This window comes from Drosophila simulans, chromosome 2R (assembly GCF_016746395.2).
Source record: "Drosophila simulans strain w501 chromosome 2R, Prin_Dsim_3.1, whole genome shotgun sequence".
Lineage (NCBI taxonomy): Eukaryota > Metazoa > Arthropoda > Insecta > Diptera > Drosophilidae > Drosophila > Drosophila simulans.
The window spans coordinates 17238777-17254445 of record NC_052521.2 but is presented as its reverse complement, the minus strand read 5'-3'; the positions used below and the strand labels follow the sequence as shown (position 1 = coordinate 17254445).

The window sequence follows — 15669 nt, the reverse complement described above, 5'->3', positions numbered from 1 at the left end:
TTTCACTAATTTTAAAGTGATTTTTCCGAATGCGAGAAAATGGGGTTGCCACGGCTCGTTATCAAGTGTTGAAACGAACGCCGAATCGAGCGAGGCGGCAAGTCGAAAAGTTGAAAAGTCGGAAAACTAGAAAACGAGAAACCCTCGACGGCCTAATGACGAGACATTTGTCGGACGGCGCTGAAATAAAGAGATTTTTAACTCGGACCAAATGAAATTTAAATTAAATAGTGAAATCCCCTCGGCGAGAATACCATTATCAACATTAAAGTGCGGATTGATTAATTGCTGTCTCTTTCTGGTATGGGATTTTTAATTTGATTTCGGCCGATGTAGCTGCTGCTGTTGAAACGGTTCGTGGGCCGGCCGATTAATCAGATTGATAACACTACTTGGGGTCTTCTGCAGTCTAACGGCGTCTGTCGTTGGGGTTTTGGGTTTCGCACTTCGAAATAATTTGCCAATCGTGAACGGAAGCGCGGCGCATGCGTCATGAGGTGGCAAAGCGGTAACACTCCCCATAGCCCCAGCCTCACCTGAATTCGGCCCCTTCTTCCTTCCACCTGCAAAGTCGTGCGTGCTGCAAGTTTAGGCCACTTTCGTGCTGGCGGATTCGATTTCAATTTTGGCCCAGACCAGGCTGCTGAAAATTTCTTATTTATTCTCATGTTAATTTCTTCTTCCTCGGGACTCGGCTTCGCTCCAAACTTGCGTGACTTGATCGTTTTGGCCAGATATTATTTTGTTACATTAAAAAATAATTACCGCATTTGCCTTTGCCGTACTTCCATCTCCCTCACCCCCATCCGACTATCTCTCTCTTTGCCCCGCGGGCTGATTTCAGTTTGATTTGCTCTACGTGGCCGAAATTGGTTCATTTTGCCAGCTTAACAATTTTGAATGCGTTGCTAATTTTTTTATTGCCACTTTGCTTTGATTGCACATTCGAATGGAAAACCGTTGACAGCTGCTGACATTGGTGCTCGTAATAGTAAAAATGTATTAGTTGCAGTTTTTTTTTGTTACTGCCTTTATTATTCAAGTAAGCTAATTTGGCACAAAAACTTTGATTCATTGCATTCAAGTACATTTTTTGAGCTTTGGTATTTAAAAGCCAAGGCAGCTCTCCGCAATTAGTATGTTCATATATTGTTCAATGAATTTCATAGAGACTATTTTCTTGCATCTCTTCCTCAATGTTTCATACACGTTTTAAGCGTGGCACTCAGACATTCTTTTCGATTCTTGCAGCTGTACAAAGCCACTCCAGCCACTCAAAACAAAGCATAAAATCAACTTTAGCGACAAATTTTTCATAAACATAAACCCCAGCGCCATACATTTTGATGATTTTAATGGACAAAACTGCGCAAAATGATGGCCGCGAAACGTGTTGGAGCAGCGGACTCAGGCGGTTCTGCGGAATGTGTTGCCAGGCACCTTCTGCATTCTCCCGACCCCGGGAAACCAAGTCCCCCGTTTCATGCCCCTAAAATCCCCCCTCGAGAACGAACGGCAATGTGCAGGCGCGCGCCCATTTAAAATGCAGCAAGTGTCACCATTGACTGAAACGAGGCGCAATAAATATATATGTGGAAGGAGCTGGAGCTGCTCGGCTGGCTATGGCCATGCCACACTATATACAAAGTGGCTCTGCTGGTCTTGGCCTGGCTTTATACGGGCAAGGCATGCGCTGCATATTGGCAACAATGCGGCGAAAAAGCGTAGTAGACTTTGCATGAGCGCCAAGAACTGGGGGAGCAGTAGCTGTCCTCCACCTCCTCCTGCTCCTCCTCTGTCTTCGTCTTGGTCTCGTCATTTAAATAACAATAAAATTTGATGACATGCCATGTTGCAGCTCCTCCTGGTGCAGCAGTTTCGATTTTCCAATGCCTGGCTGATTGGCTTCGCCTTTGGCAGCATAATAAAGACATTCGATGCCTTTTTAAGCGTTTCACTTTCGCACGTAGCCGTCGTCGTCGCCGTCAGTAAAAAGTTTGCAGCATGTCCGGTTGTAAAAATAAATATCGCCAAGTTCTCCCATCTGCTGCTGCTCCCGCTGCTGGTGGATGATATTGGGGGAAAGTTTAACATCGTCTAGACAGACTAAGAGCCCACCCATCTGGGAAACCACCCAACCACCCAATAGTCAACCCACCCGACCACGCTTTCCATTTCATTAGACAATGCCAACTTTTAATTAAGAAATCGTGCTCCCTGACTCGTCGATATTGAGCTGCAATCTGTTGGAAAACAACTGAAAAGTTTAACAAAAACACAGTAGCAAATCGACAGACTTGCAATTAATCGCTGAGCAGGATGGCGAATTTTCTTTGTGTTTACTTTAAGTCGAGGCAAGATAATTGCCTTTACTATTGAACGAACTGATTTGCTGGCAAGTACCCAAATTATAACGACCAATATTGGCCATTTTCTTTTCAGTTTCCAATCTGACTTGTAATCACTAGCGTATTAAATTCCATTGCACTTTGCTGGAAAAGTTTACAAGAATCCCTTGTATTAATTATTATTCGGTTAATATTTCTCGAGGTATTTATTTGAATACTTTGTGCAGATTTCTATACTCTCACAAGACTCACGTGGCTCACATAGCCTCGGTGACATATATCCGTACTTAACGAGATTTTCCACCTCAAGATTTGCAAGACTTATTATGCATTCCCCTACCAAACTGCTGGCTTTGTCTCTGCGAATCCCATCCAGCATTCATTGTGCTTTACGAGCTTGTTGGGGCCTGCTCCCACTGCAATGCATCTCCATCTCCATCTGCATTCGGCATTCTGCATTCAGCATTCTGCACTCTGCCTGCCAGCTGAAATGTCGAACTGTTCTGTATGCCACACGGGCTTCCTGGGGGGAAAAGCTTTGAGGCAGTGCCACATCGGCTCCTCAATGGCTGACAAATGTGACTGAGTGTGAGTGTGAACAAAATGCACAGCGTCGTTAGAGGATGCAAACAAGTTTCGTTTTAGTTTCGTACAGGGGAAAAAAATACTTACCTATAAAATAAAAGTATATATTAAAAAAAAGATATGCTATAAAATACTAATAAAATAAAAATAATAAGGATATAATTTTTACAATAAATTTAAAATCATTTTGCGAATTGCTCTATTTATTTTCCAGTGTGCTATCTCGTTGCTGTCACCGACGAGGACTGTTTCAGTTGGTTTTGCTGGTGTTTCTAGTGTTTTTTAGTGTTGCTGGATCGCCGACGCTTTGTTTGAAATGTTGCTGACAAACCACTTGAAGTTTTTCCAGCTTCTACGCTCATTGGGGCCGCGTTTTTCCAACTCGCGCTGACGTATTTCATAAGAAAGGCAAGTGACAAGTCGCTTTCCACTTTACTTTACACAGTTGCCGAAATTATGCCGCCCAGACTCGTCTGTGGCATGGAAATGGGAATGGAGGAATAGAGAAAAGGTTAAAGTGTAAGTGGGGGAAAAACAAATTGTTGGCCATCCCAGACAGACTGGCTGTCAGAAGAGTCCCCCTTGCCCCGCAGACCCAACGATCAACCAAACAGGCCGTTCACACTTGGACAAGTGTCGAAAACTGGCCTACTCCTTACCCCGTTTTTCTTATGAGTTCTTTCCATAGCCGGCCTTCAAACAAAAGAACAGAACTTTGCGTGGTGGTGTGCCAGAGAGATGATGGGATGAATTGGTGGAAAGTCTCGTTCTGCCCGGCGTTTTTCTTCTTGTTGCTACATTTCCACGAAAATTATTTCGAGTGCCCGCCCGGCCTGACAGCTGTGCTTCTCGGCCCGTCCGCTTTTTATTTCACTTCAAGTTTTTCCCCATCATTGGAGGCCTCTCGCCGCTGCCTTTAATAGCGATTTGCCGGCACGGCCAGGAAAATTCTTTGGAAAATATGCACATTCAAAGCGGTTTTCTGGCCCGCATTTGCCTTTCCAGCGAAAGTGCGTGGAGCCATGTACATATAAACTTGGCCACCAATAACTCCTCCTATTGATAGGCTCTTTCTCGCACACACACACTTTCTAATCAATTATATCGCACTTATATGCAAATTTCGCGCCAGCCAACAAACAGGCAAACAAACAAATAAATCAATTTCATTCCATTCAATTCAATTCGATTTCAATAAGGCTGCGAAGAGACCCCAAGGCACAATGAACCAATTTGAAAATCACCTTTCTCGCCTGCAAATTGCTTTGTCAGCTTCCCCCGGCCGTTCACTCATCATCCATCGCCTTTTGCCAATGGAAGCCGGTTAAGTGTTTCGCTTTCTGCCTAGTTAACAGCTTTTTTCCCTCTCTTAGCCCTGTCGAATGCTGAATGGCTGTTCTCGTTGCAGAAATGGTGAGCTAAAAACCCTATAGCTAGAAATAGCACGCACAACCTGCTCGATGGGCACAACATTTCACATTCAGCTGAAGAAGAATTGGTAAATATCAAATTTCAAAAGTGAGCAACGGAAGTTGGCAAATGCGACCAGCTATTGCGCTACCTATGATCAACTAAAGTTAAATAGTTTATACTAAGAATGCCATCATGAAATTCCAGTTTTTAAGAACGATTCTCAAAGTCAAAAATTATTATTTTGTATGATGTTCAATTCCTCTATGTATATTTAACAATGAATGTTATTTTATTTCAAAATGCTGTGCAAAAAAGATCTTTTGAATTGAATATCAATAATGCCAATAATCTTTTGTTAGCTTCACACCGAATTGTTCGCAAGACTTAGACCTGTCAAATAGTGGGGGCGAAAAGTTATATATTCTGACATGCGTGTCACGAAATAATCATTTTAATTCGAACAATCGCATTTGAATGCCATTACTCATCGATTGTGTGCACTTCTTAGAAACTTTCGTTGAGTCATTCGCGAGCGGCTCAACAAAATCTATATGCCGGACTTTTTGACTGCTGGCTGTGCATATAAATAAGTGCCTTATCATTAAATTTCAATTAAATGACAAAAATAAAACAAAAATGTTTTGACGCCAAATCGACTTTTCGGAAATTGTCTTTCGTTTTTGCTTTTGCACGGGTCTGTCTCATATTCCCAGCCTGGAATATATATGTACATATATCCCCATTTTGCATACTCAACAATTGTGGACACCGTGGGGCGATGACAAAAACAAGCAATCGCGTTTTCCATTCAGTACCGCAGATTTCTTTGCCTCTCTGAAATCAGAAAACAAATTTTTGGCGCGTGTGTCTGAGTCTCCGAGAGCTGCAGACTTATTTTTCTTACTTTTTTGTGCAATACGAGGCTTTCATTCATGTTCAACAATTTAAATATGCTGCTGCGGTGTGTGCTTTTTTCCAGATATGTACATTTTTGATAGACAACCGGACAGATATGTAAGCCGGGCGCTAAATTTGATCTCTCGCGTTTTGGCACGAACTGTAATTGAAAATTTTGTATGTATTTCGAGGAAGCAGCTACAAAAGCATCAGCAACAACCCAACTTGACACTCGAAACACTTGGCTTTGGCTTTAGCTTCGGCTTTTCACGGATATCTGGCTGGGCTGGGGCAAAGCCTCAACTTTCTTGTCCGGTTACGTGAAATTTCAAATGTCATAATTTCTGACAGTTTGATAGTCGTACAGAAAAAACACGCGCTCCCACTGCCAGCATTCAGTTTGTGGTTTCGCTTGTGGGCCATAAGCCAGGTGGACCAGAGTTTTTGGCTCCAACCGTTACCAAAAAGTGGCCGACGAACAAACAAAGTGACAAGTTGAATCACTGTGGTTCAATGGGTAAACTTATGCAATAAAAAACCGAGTTAAATTGGTAGATGGCACTTATTGAATTCAATGCAAAGTATTTGATATGAAATATAATATTTCAATTTTTATTTATCTCACGTTTAAGTTTCGGTTAAGCAAATCCACTTAGTTTAATTTCCCACTCAACGCCTCTAGACCACAGTCCTCAATTCTTTGGCTTTATTTCGTTTGCCAAAGCCGCTAAGAAGTACATAAGTGTTTTCTTAAGCCGTCTTAGGGCAACTATTGTGCTGGCCGCTGGCCTTTTCTGTAAGCCCACATATTGATTTGCTGGTCTGAGGCGGTGTCAAGCCTTTTGACCTTTCGGACCACACACAATCGGTTGGCTTTTAACTTCGTTGTAATGTTGCATAACATGTAAATTCTGCCCATGTTTTTAGGGGGTCTCCAACTATCTAACTACAAAGTTAGTTACGTTTTAGGACAATTCTCGGAAGCAGGGAGTTAGCAATTAGGCTTTAGCCAAGGCTTACAAGGTTTTTTTTTAGTTACTTGGCGGACAGCTGTGCGCTTTTTGTTACATTTGAAACGAGAAAACACGACAAGTCGCTTAAGGAACTTGCTTCTTTAAAAAACAGGTAACAGGTAAGAGGCTCAAAGAGCCAGGGCCAAGAAAATGAGTTCGAATGGAGCGAGAGAGTACCAGATCTTGGGGCTCGTCAGCCTGACATTGACGAAGTGGTTCTTCGAATGAAATTGTCATAATTTTTTCGGGGTTTCTACATGTCTTTTGATGCATACAAAGCGTTAATGTTGCCCACTTTGTCATACTTTGGCTTCAAACCCGACAATTGAACAATTGATAAAAAAGCCTCAACAAAACCAAACCAACTTAACTCAACTAACGGTGCATGGGGAGTTTCCAAACCCAGAAATTGTTTTTACCTCATGACTCAAGCAGCTATCTTGTTTTAGGACTTAAAGTTTATTGGTTTCGGATTGTACCAGGTTGTTATTACATGCTCAATGTAAGATAGCTTTTTTTATTTTACTTGTAAGATATGTTTGAACTTAGATAGTCACACTTATATCGCTTCAGTAATGTAATTAGCTGAACGTAGCTTATCAACTGCGGGTAAGACGACCAACGTTCGGATAATCTACTAAAGAGCTTGGGTAAGGCACGTCCATGAGCAACTATTATTCCCGCTATCGGTGACATCTGGCCAAAGCTGGATCCGTGAGAACTGTCGAGCTGGCCGAGATGTGCCCGCTTTTTACGAGCACTCGTCTAATGAGCCGAAGGAACTTCCCCACACACTCGCTCCAGTTGACACTGACCGCAGATTCGTATCTCAATATTTAGGTTGCCTTACAAATAAAAGGCCGAAGACGACGACAACATGGGGCACTGGCACTTGGAAATCAAATAAATCAAAAGATGCGAAAACGGACTGAAAACCCTAAGAGGCGACACTTTAGGCCTCGGTGGAAAGCTCTGAAAAGGCAACGCCAGATCTCAGCCAAATGATAAATGCCCGCTCTGTGTATCAAGTGTGAATTTTAAGTGAAAATGCTACATGACGGAAAATGTTTTATGCGCAATGCGCCAGAGTTGGTCTAAAGCGTTGGCTTTTATGTGGATTACGTGGGCCGAGCGGGAATCAGGCTCCGAATATGCCAATAAATGATTTTAATTACGTCAGGTTGGTCCATCAAACGGCTCACAGAATTCTCCATAGTTACTCCTACTCCTACTGTTTGCTCCAAGTTCAAACAAAAAAAGAGTACTTTTATGGCCATACTGCCACCGTTTGTAAAGGAAATGCGCTTGGGCCATAAAACCCACAAACATAAAACAAATCTCCGACATAAGCCAGCCCAAAAAGAGTTGAAGAGTAGCAGCAGCAGTAGTGGTAGGAAAAAATAAAAGTAGAATTATGCTTAAATATATTTCCCGCTTAGTTAAATTCCATATAATTCCAAACCGATAGAGTCGCCGACTAGAGACCGCCGGGACATCGTAAAGAGTGCGAACTGTAAATCATGACAGTTTTTATTGCCTTCCCGAAATCCGACCCACTCTCTTCCATTCCCGGCATCCTGCTACCTGGTCTAGTACGGAAATGTTTAAGTAGACTTCGCTCCAGAAATAGAATTTCGTATTCGGATTTACTGGCCGGCCACTTTAATTGCCAACGCCTTGACACGAATCGTCGACGTGCTCCAAACGGGGGGCCTTCCATAAATCTGGCCAATAATTGCTTATGAAACAGTTCATTGCATCGAGCTTAGTGCTCCGAGCTCAGCTCGGGCATTAGAAGGGGCTTACTTATCGGGCGAATTTATGATATTCTGTGGGCCGTTCAATTTACGGTCCGGATTAAGTCAAACGCCCTGGGTCACAAGTCCGTTTAGCTGGCAAAATGCTGCTCTGTTTGAAAATGCATGGCCCGTTACAATATTAATTACCAGCCATTAGCAGCATCACTCAGCATTGAAGAAAAGTCGAAACTATCTGTAAACTCATATGTCAATGTCGCTAAATCCACTTGTCAGTAGGAACACAAACGTGAGAATCGTTCAAAAGAAAAACAGGGGGACTTGAACAAAAACCGAACAAAAGCTAACAACGGCAAACAGATCAGGCAGCGAGAAAATATTGTCAGGCAACATTTTTTAACCCCGTAGGTGTATCTATCTATCTGTGTATCACGTAAATGTATCTGCATATGCAGCTTGCACTATAGCTTTTTCTTTCTCTTTTTTTCACATATCAAGGGTCAAATGGGTATTTGGCGAACTGGTAATACTTGGTGTATTAACTTGGATTTTATCTTTAAAATTTAAGTGAAATAAGGTACCTTTCGCGTCGGAGATTTGTGACCGGGACACCTGCGACATTTGAGGGCCGCTTTCTGAAAGACTTTTTTATGCTAAATACCGCCGCAGTTTATATTGATGGCGATTCGAGACACAATGCGCTGTGCCACCGATGCAGCCATCCATTTCTATAAATATATACGTGCTAAGTATATCTCACTCTCCTGGAGAAACAACGAAATGTGTGACAAAACACCACAAGGAATTTTAATCCCAAAATGATTGATAATCATTTGCACGAGCGGAGTCGCAACGAGTGAAAAAGCTCTATCACGTTCCATTTGCCTAGGTGTAAAGTCCATGGGGTATTATCAGAACCGCCCAACATCGTCTTCATCAGCATCTCCGGCACAATCATCATCGCCATCCACATCGTCATCATCTCGGCTGGGCTTTGTTTGCTGCTAATGTTTGCACTTAATTCACCAGACAATGGGACACGGGAGTGGAGGTGGAGGGAAAAGCGTTTTCTTTTGGCTTTTACCCAGGGAAAATGGGCGGAGAACTGGAGGGATTGTGGCTGCCAGGGCGAAAAGTCTAAATTATGTCGTTGCCGCCTGACTGTTGCATAGGAAAATGCATCATTTTGTAAGCTTAAGAAAAGACGATGCGCTTTTTGTGAATGGGCAACGGAAGCACTGGAAGAAATTGGTGTTTAAGATAAAGGGATTCTTAAAAATGGAACTTTATGCAGCCTATCTCTGTGCTGAATTCTTATTTTAAAACTAAATCGTTTTGCTTACAATTTGCAAATAATTTTTCTAAATACATTTAAGTAATTTAATAACAGTTGGTTAGTTCTTGTTTTTATTAATGTACCGTACTGTATCGCTCATTTAAGTGATCGAATTAACATTGCCTAGTTGTATTGTATAATTTTCCATTTCAAATTATTATTTGGCGGCTAACACCTCTTTTGTAGTCCGAATAGTATCCAACACCTCAAACTGTTTAGCTTGCGACAAATTTCCACTGTTCACTTCGACCTGACGATGAGTTGAAAATGTGACAAAAGCTGATTTAAGTCATAATTTATCATGATATGCGCTGGATTAGTGCGATGAATTTTACAAACGTTTATTTTTAACACCTTGCGACATTGACAATGCCAGCAGGTTGAATTGGAGTCCCTGGCTAATGTTTAAATTTATTGACTATCAAATGGTGAATGCATTGTGTGCACCCTGCCTACTGCATTAGTTTGTGCCACTTTCAAAGTCGTAACCGGCTGAAAGGAGGGATTATTGAGCTGCTGTGGGGGGATACTCTAGTGGCAATTAAATGTTATAGGTTTCAGAAATGCATATCTAAATATCTCTTTCCATTTTGAGCCAAAAAAGCAGGACGTCTTGGCCTAAAGCGAGCCTTTCTGACAAATCAACCACGCCCAAAAGCAACAAAGTTGGCTGCGGCCTAAGTGTTTGTAATTGTTATTGCTGCAAACTCGTTCTTTCACTTTGGTCTGCAAGCGCGAACTTTATGGTTACACCTACCCAGCCATCCAGCCATCCAGTCATCCAACCATCCGGAAAGCAACGGCAGATGATCACCTTGTGCCCCTCGATGCCGCCCTGCATCGGGTTCTAGCGGTAAAGTTTCGGCCAACCAGCCGCGCCCATAAAACAGCGACCACCTAATGGAAAGTGGCCAGCATGTGTATATATCCGCATTTTTCTGGGTGCAGTACAAGTTCAATATTAAGAAATTACAAGCCAGCAAAGCATTTTGCCCCACGCATTATGCGAAATTAATTTGCGTGTTCGGCAAATTTAATTCAATTTTTTTAACAGCTCTGGCCAACACGCGGATAACACGCCCCGAAACGAAAGTTGACCCACTGGAGGACTCGGCTATGTATCTTCTACCCATGGCGAGTACGAATTAAGACATAATAAAGCTGTCCCTCGGTCGAAGCCTCTTTTTTTGGCCCATCCGTCAAGATGGCTCCTCTGGGTGTTCGGGGCGTGTAATTCGCTCCAAACACCTTTGAGAACCCAGACTGACAAGAGCCCTGACTTGACAAGACGATTTTGGCTTAAACGCTGCCTTTTTGGGGGGTAATTTTTGGCCACAGAGAGGTCGACACACTCGCGAACCGCAAAATATCTGGGCCAAGTAAGTGGATGTGGTGCCTGCTTGACAAACGAGTGTCATTTATCAAAATGTGACACTATTTGCGCCAAGTCATGTGTTAACTGCACTTTATTTTATTGTTATACCCTGTGTGGGTTGTCGGTGTATCTTGTGTGTTAACTTGGCCCAAAGGTTCATTCTCAGTTTCAGTCTCGGAGTCTTGCCATCGGTTCCTCGAGTGCTCTCATAAAATATATATCATAATTGAGGGTTATGTTGTTTTCTTTTCGCATTTTTCGGGAATAAGCCAAAGAGCATAGCAATCGACTTGGCCACCAGGATGAGAAATGGCCAGATTGAGATATGGCCATGTGAGGGAGAAAAATGCTGACTTCCACCCTTTGGGCCATGTTTTCATCTCCGATTCCAAAGACTGATACTGCAAAGAGATTTTTCACAAGCTTACATATATCTACATCTGAATATATATATCAACCTAATAAGTTTTGGCTGCGAAGAGAAAACTTTGCCAAATACCAATGTCCCAGAAAAAACGTCTGCAGGTATAAACTTTAATTGAGGAATTTTGGGGATTTTATCCCCGGCATAAAAGAAGTAATTTTTTCCTTTCCAATTTGTGTTTTTTGGGCGCGACCGGCATTTAATGCCAATACTATAAATATTATGATTATGTGGACCGTACATGAGCGCAGTTATACATTTTGCGCGTCCGCCGCTCTTAAAATGTTGTCTTTAACCGAAAAATAAAAAAAAAAACGCAGCGGGGAAAAAGCCAAAAACAAAAACCAAAGACCGAAAAGTAATTTCTTGCACGACATTAATTTCTTTTAAATTACGCATAATTGAAGTACGGGCACTCGAAGTTGATCGATGGTCGATACTCGAACAGAAACGAGTTGTCCGTACCCATACCCTCCAAATGTTTTCAGAGGTGCGGTGCACAGCCCCGCCTTCTCTTCCGCCTCCCGCTCGTTGATCGCAGAGAAATTACAAAAATATTGCTCGGCCATAATAATTTAATATTTGTACGCGTTTTTCCATATGAGGAGGCCATGTTCTTGGGACAATCAGGCCGGCATTGACATTCGAATTGGACACCTGACAACAGAATATATCAAAGTCACTCCGGGGACTTTGCCGTAATTCGACGACTTCTTCTATTCCCCATTGAAGTCGATTTGATATTTGATTTGATTTTGTTTCACTCTTTTGTGCTCGTCGTGGGCTGACCTGTCAGTCAGTATGAAATTTCATATTGTAGTCGACTGGGGTCTCAGTGGTATTTAGCTTTATATTTGGGCCTGCTTTGGCGGCTTTGTTAGCGCGATAAGCGGATTTTTTATTACATCAGTTTAGTGTCACATTAGCGCTGTGCCGAAGTGCGCCCATGCATTCATTCAGCTGGGATCTGTGTGGGGGTGACAGATTTCTATATCGGAGGTATCCTATCCCATTCAATGGCCATGGTCTTGCGTACTTCTCATACTTCTCAGCCACAACTCACAGCGATCAACAAGTTCTTCCGTCGACCCAATCTCAATCTGCATCAGGATCTGTGGCCCTGCCTTTGGCTCTTTGCCACACGTACGAGCTTGCTGCCACATCCATATCCGAGCAGGTCCAAGTCGAATCACATGAAATCTTTCGGGAAAACACAGAGGGGAACTTATGAATTTCTTAATTTTTCTGCAAAACTCACTCGCAGCGAGGAGTTGCCCTGATCTTTTTTATGGCATTTCGTTTTGCCGCGATGCTATCAGTTGGTTTTTGTTTCAGGTTTGGTCTTTAAATTGTCTCGAATCCAGCGGTCGGTCGGTGGGTCGATTCACCGCATGAATCATGGGCCAGTTAAAACCGAATTCCTAAATGTTCGCTTACGTTTCTTACTTTGCAGGGTCAACGTATTTGACACTTGTAACCTAATTTAATTCCTCGAAAGCAATAATTATCAGCACGTGAAATCTGCAGTTGTGAATTGATCGCATTTACTGCTCCTTATTTATATATTTTATTTTAGCAGTAATACTTTGCGTTAAGCATCAGAATTTACGTAAGACACCCAAATGGTTATACTTGTGGGCTGTTGCTATTTTTTTGGATGGCGCACTGGATGCATTATAAGTTCAGTATGGCTGATTCTATACTACGGATTAATGGCATACTTTATGCACTATCAAATGATCCATTCTCAAAAGGCTATCATAGACTTAAATACTCGCGAATATAAAAAGGAAACTACAGGCTATTGGGTATTGGGCGTTTCGTTCATCCTCATGGCTTTTGTAACTGTGTTTCTGTTGATCGGAGCTATCACGGTAATTACCTATTAATCCTTTTTTACCTTCTAAGATATTCTTTTTGTAGAGGAAATATGAATTTCTTTTTCTGTTTTTACTGGCGCAATTGCCTTCCTTTTTAGTGGAATCATTCTATCTGTTGACAGCCATTATATACGGCATAGAATTCGAAAGTTTTATAATATATCTTGTTCCCTTTGGTAAGTGCATTCATTTCAATAGTTTTTCTTTGCTAATTAATCTGTCATTGGCAGGAATTCTGATTTACATCGATCTAGTTGTTTGTTCATATTTGTATGAACTAAAAAGTCTTAAAAGGATGAGATCTGTGTCACAATTTACCATAGAATATTGAGATCATTTTGCCAATTTAGAGTCCATTATAAATTTGTTCGGCGTCCAATGCTTGTGTATATATTTTTATACGACTTAAGATCAAATACCACTTTTTCCGGTAGAACACACAAAAGACAGCGATAAGGTTGGATGACTTGAGAGCAGGAAAACATGTCAAGAAATAAAAACAAAAATGATTTATCATAATGGGAGTTGGAGTCTGACTCGGGGTCCAATTCGGAATTGGAATTGGGGTTGGAGTCCGAGTTGGAGTCTGAGCTCCCAGCGGCGTTGCCTAAACGGGCGATAACGGCCAAGACGAAGACCAAGTCGAGGACGGCATGCGGCTGCTGATGGCTGATGGCGACGAACGTGGAGATATCGGGCCAAGAACGGTGCGTCTGGATGTCAACTCTTCATATAAAAATTAACGAAATATAAATTAAAAAATATGCCCTACCTCTTCGCTGGGCGATGAAATAAAAACCAGAAATATTCGTTTCGGCTGCGCTCGTTCTGTGTACGCTTTTGGTTGTCTTCCCTTTACCTCTCCCTCCAGGCCAACAATTTACGAGTATGTCCCCTTTGGTTTCGAGTTACGCCTGCGCGACATTGTTGCTGCTACACAGAAAACAAAGCACTGCTTTTAACTTAGATTTCGTTCTAAAAAATGATTTAAATCTGCCGTTATACAAGACAAAATAAAGATTAGGAACTACTTCATTTAACTTACGTTTTAATTTATGGTAATATATTAGAATTTTTCACAGTGTAGGCCCCAAAAAAACCGACTTCACGAATTATGAATTGGCCGATGTCTGTCGCCTTATCGGTGGAATGCATCGCTGCGTTTAAGGCTTTATCTATGGACCAGTGAATTTTTATCTAATGGAGGCAGCTTCTACCCATTGATTGGGGTCCCGTTCGGGCTCCGATTTCATTTCTGACTTATGACAGGGCTGTATCTTCTCAGCCTTGCGCTCTGATAGCTTCATAAGTCGCGATAAGGCCGAATCCGAATCCGAACTCGAATTCAAATCCGACTGCGCTAATTGCTAGCAAAACTCCCCAGGCGCCATTGGAATCAAGGGATTGGCTCTGACAGATCTCAGGTGCCATACGCTGTATCACCTGCGTGTTATCGCCAGACAAATGCATTTTGCAAATTATTAACATATGTGGCGGCTGTAACACGACCGGCCCAACACCGAATAACAAACCGAGCGGCAGCGGCAACAAGCATGTGCAGATACAGATTCAGATACATTTGTATCTGACGCCAGTGGGTAGGAAGCCAACTCTGAATTTCGCCTCGGCTGCGGCTAATTGATGTCGGTGCACAAAACTTGATTTATTTCTATTAATAAAGCCTCCATGCAAACGGTAGTTGGTCGAGCGGTCGAGGGAGCGGGCTTGTGGAGGTGTCGATTCGGTCAGATGGCGATACATTTTTGGTTGCCAAATTTGGGCGCCTGGAATGCCCGCTGGAAAATGGGAAGGCCGAGTGCAGACAATAATACAATATTGTTCCCATCGTTTGTTGATTTTGCATGCTGGTGCAATGATAGAGGATTGCCAATTTCCAATCGGGGCCAATAAATTGCTTGTTTAGCCACAATTACACACGTGAACAGCAGCCGAAAATGGCCAGAAATGGCAACGGCATCAGAAATAATCGGCCAAAACTTGTTACCGCAGCAGTTGTCGATAGAAATCGCATAAAAACTCGCTTGCATAAATTGTAACACCGATTTTAATCGACGCATTGTGGAGCTGGCATAGACAACTCATTGAGTCCCGCCGATATTCCGGCCAACTCCGACACTTTATGGCCAGTTTTTTGGTGGTAATTACCAGCCTGCAGCAGTTCCGGTGCTTCGATCTGTGTGCATGTGTGTCTGTGTTTGGGGCTCGGCAATGCAAACTATAATTTTGTTATAAATTATTGATATGTCAAATCAAATTCTCGGCCTGTTTTCTGTTCGCCGGAGTTGAGTTCAAGATTTATGATCTGCAATTTGAGTTGGTGGGAGAGATATTGGGAAATTGTAATAGGCCGCCATTAAGATTTTCTTTAAAACTGCTCGAAACTTTTTTTAGCAAGCCTCGTGTGCCAACCAAAATATTTTTATATGAGGAAAGAGCTGGTTCACCTTAAGACGGATTACGACCACGGTGTCTGCGGCCGGCGGACATATACAACACTTTGCTCTACAAGGCGTTGCGGAAAATACGCAGCGCTTTTCCCTGTTTTCCCGCATGCAATTTTCCGTTGAGTTACCTCATGCTTTGCTTGGGCTTTGCTCTGGCTTTCTTGCATTTATTTCCC

At 42.4% G+C, this 15669-nt stretch overlaps 1 protein-coding gene and 1 long non-coding RNA gene across 3 annotated transcripts; one reads left to right on the top strand and one right to left on the bottom strand.

The window, feature by feature from the left end:
• The first annotated feature begins 12727 nt into the window (after window positions 1–12727).
• Window positions 12728–13399, top strand: LOC27207693. Its single transcript, XM_039291565.2, has 3 exons — window positions 12728–13022; window positions 13072–13204; window positions 13259–13399. The coding sequence occupies exons 1-3, from the start codon at window positions 12771–12773 to the stop codon at window positions 13357–13359; spliced, it is 486 nt and encodes a 161-aa protein (XP_039147499.1). The 5' UTR covers window positions 12728–12770; the 3' UTR covers window positions 13360–13399.
• Window positions 13400–13600: 201 nt separating this feature from the next.
• On the bottom strand, window positions 13601–15307 carry LOC27208826. Of its 2 annotated transcripts, none has more exons than XR_001601065.3 (3): window positions 14074–15294; window positions 13801–14003; window positions 13601–13741 (listed from the first exon to the last, which is right to left on the bottom strand). It is a non-coding gene; the product is annotated as an uncharacterized LOC27208826 (long non-coding RNA). The 2 variants fall into 2 exon arrangements; XR_006541551.1 differs by having other exon boundaries at window positions 13613–13754; window positions 14074–15307.
• Window positions 15308–15669: the final 362 nt, after the last annotated feature.

Excerpts from the sequence above, each read along its gene's own strand:
- LOC27207693 (XM_039291565.2), top strand. The coding sequence starts at position 12,771 with ATGGTTATACTTGTGGGCTGTTGCTATTTTTTTGGATGGCGCACTGGA. Across the intron at positions 13,023-13,071 it reads TGTTGATCGGAGCTATCACG|AGGAAATATGAATTTCTTTT; the intron begins GTAATTACCTAT and ends TTCTTTTTGTAG. Across the intron at positions 13,205-13,258 it reads AATATATCTTGTTCCCTTTG|GAATTCTGATTTACATCGAT; the intron begins GTAAGTGCATTC and ends TGTCATTGGCAG.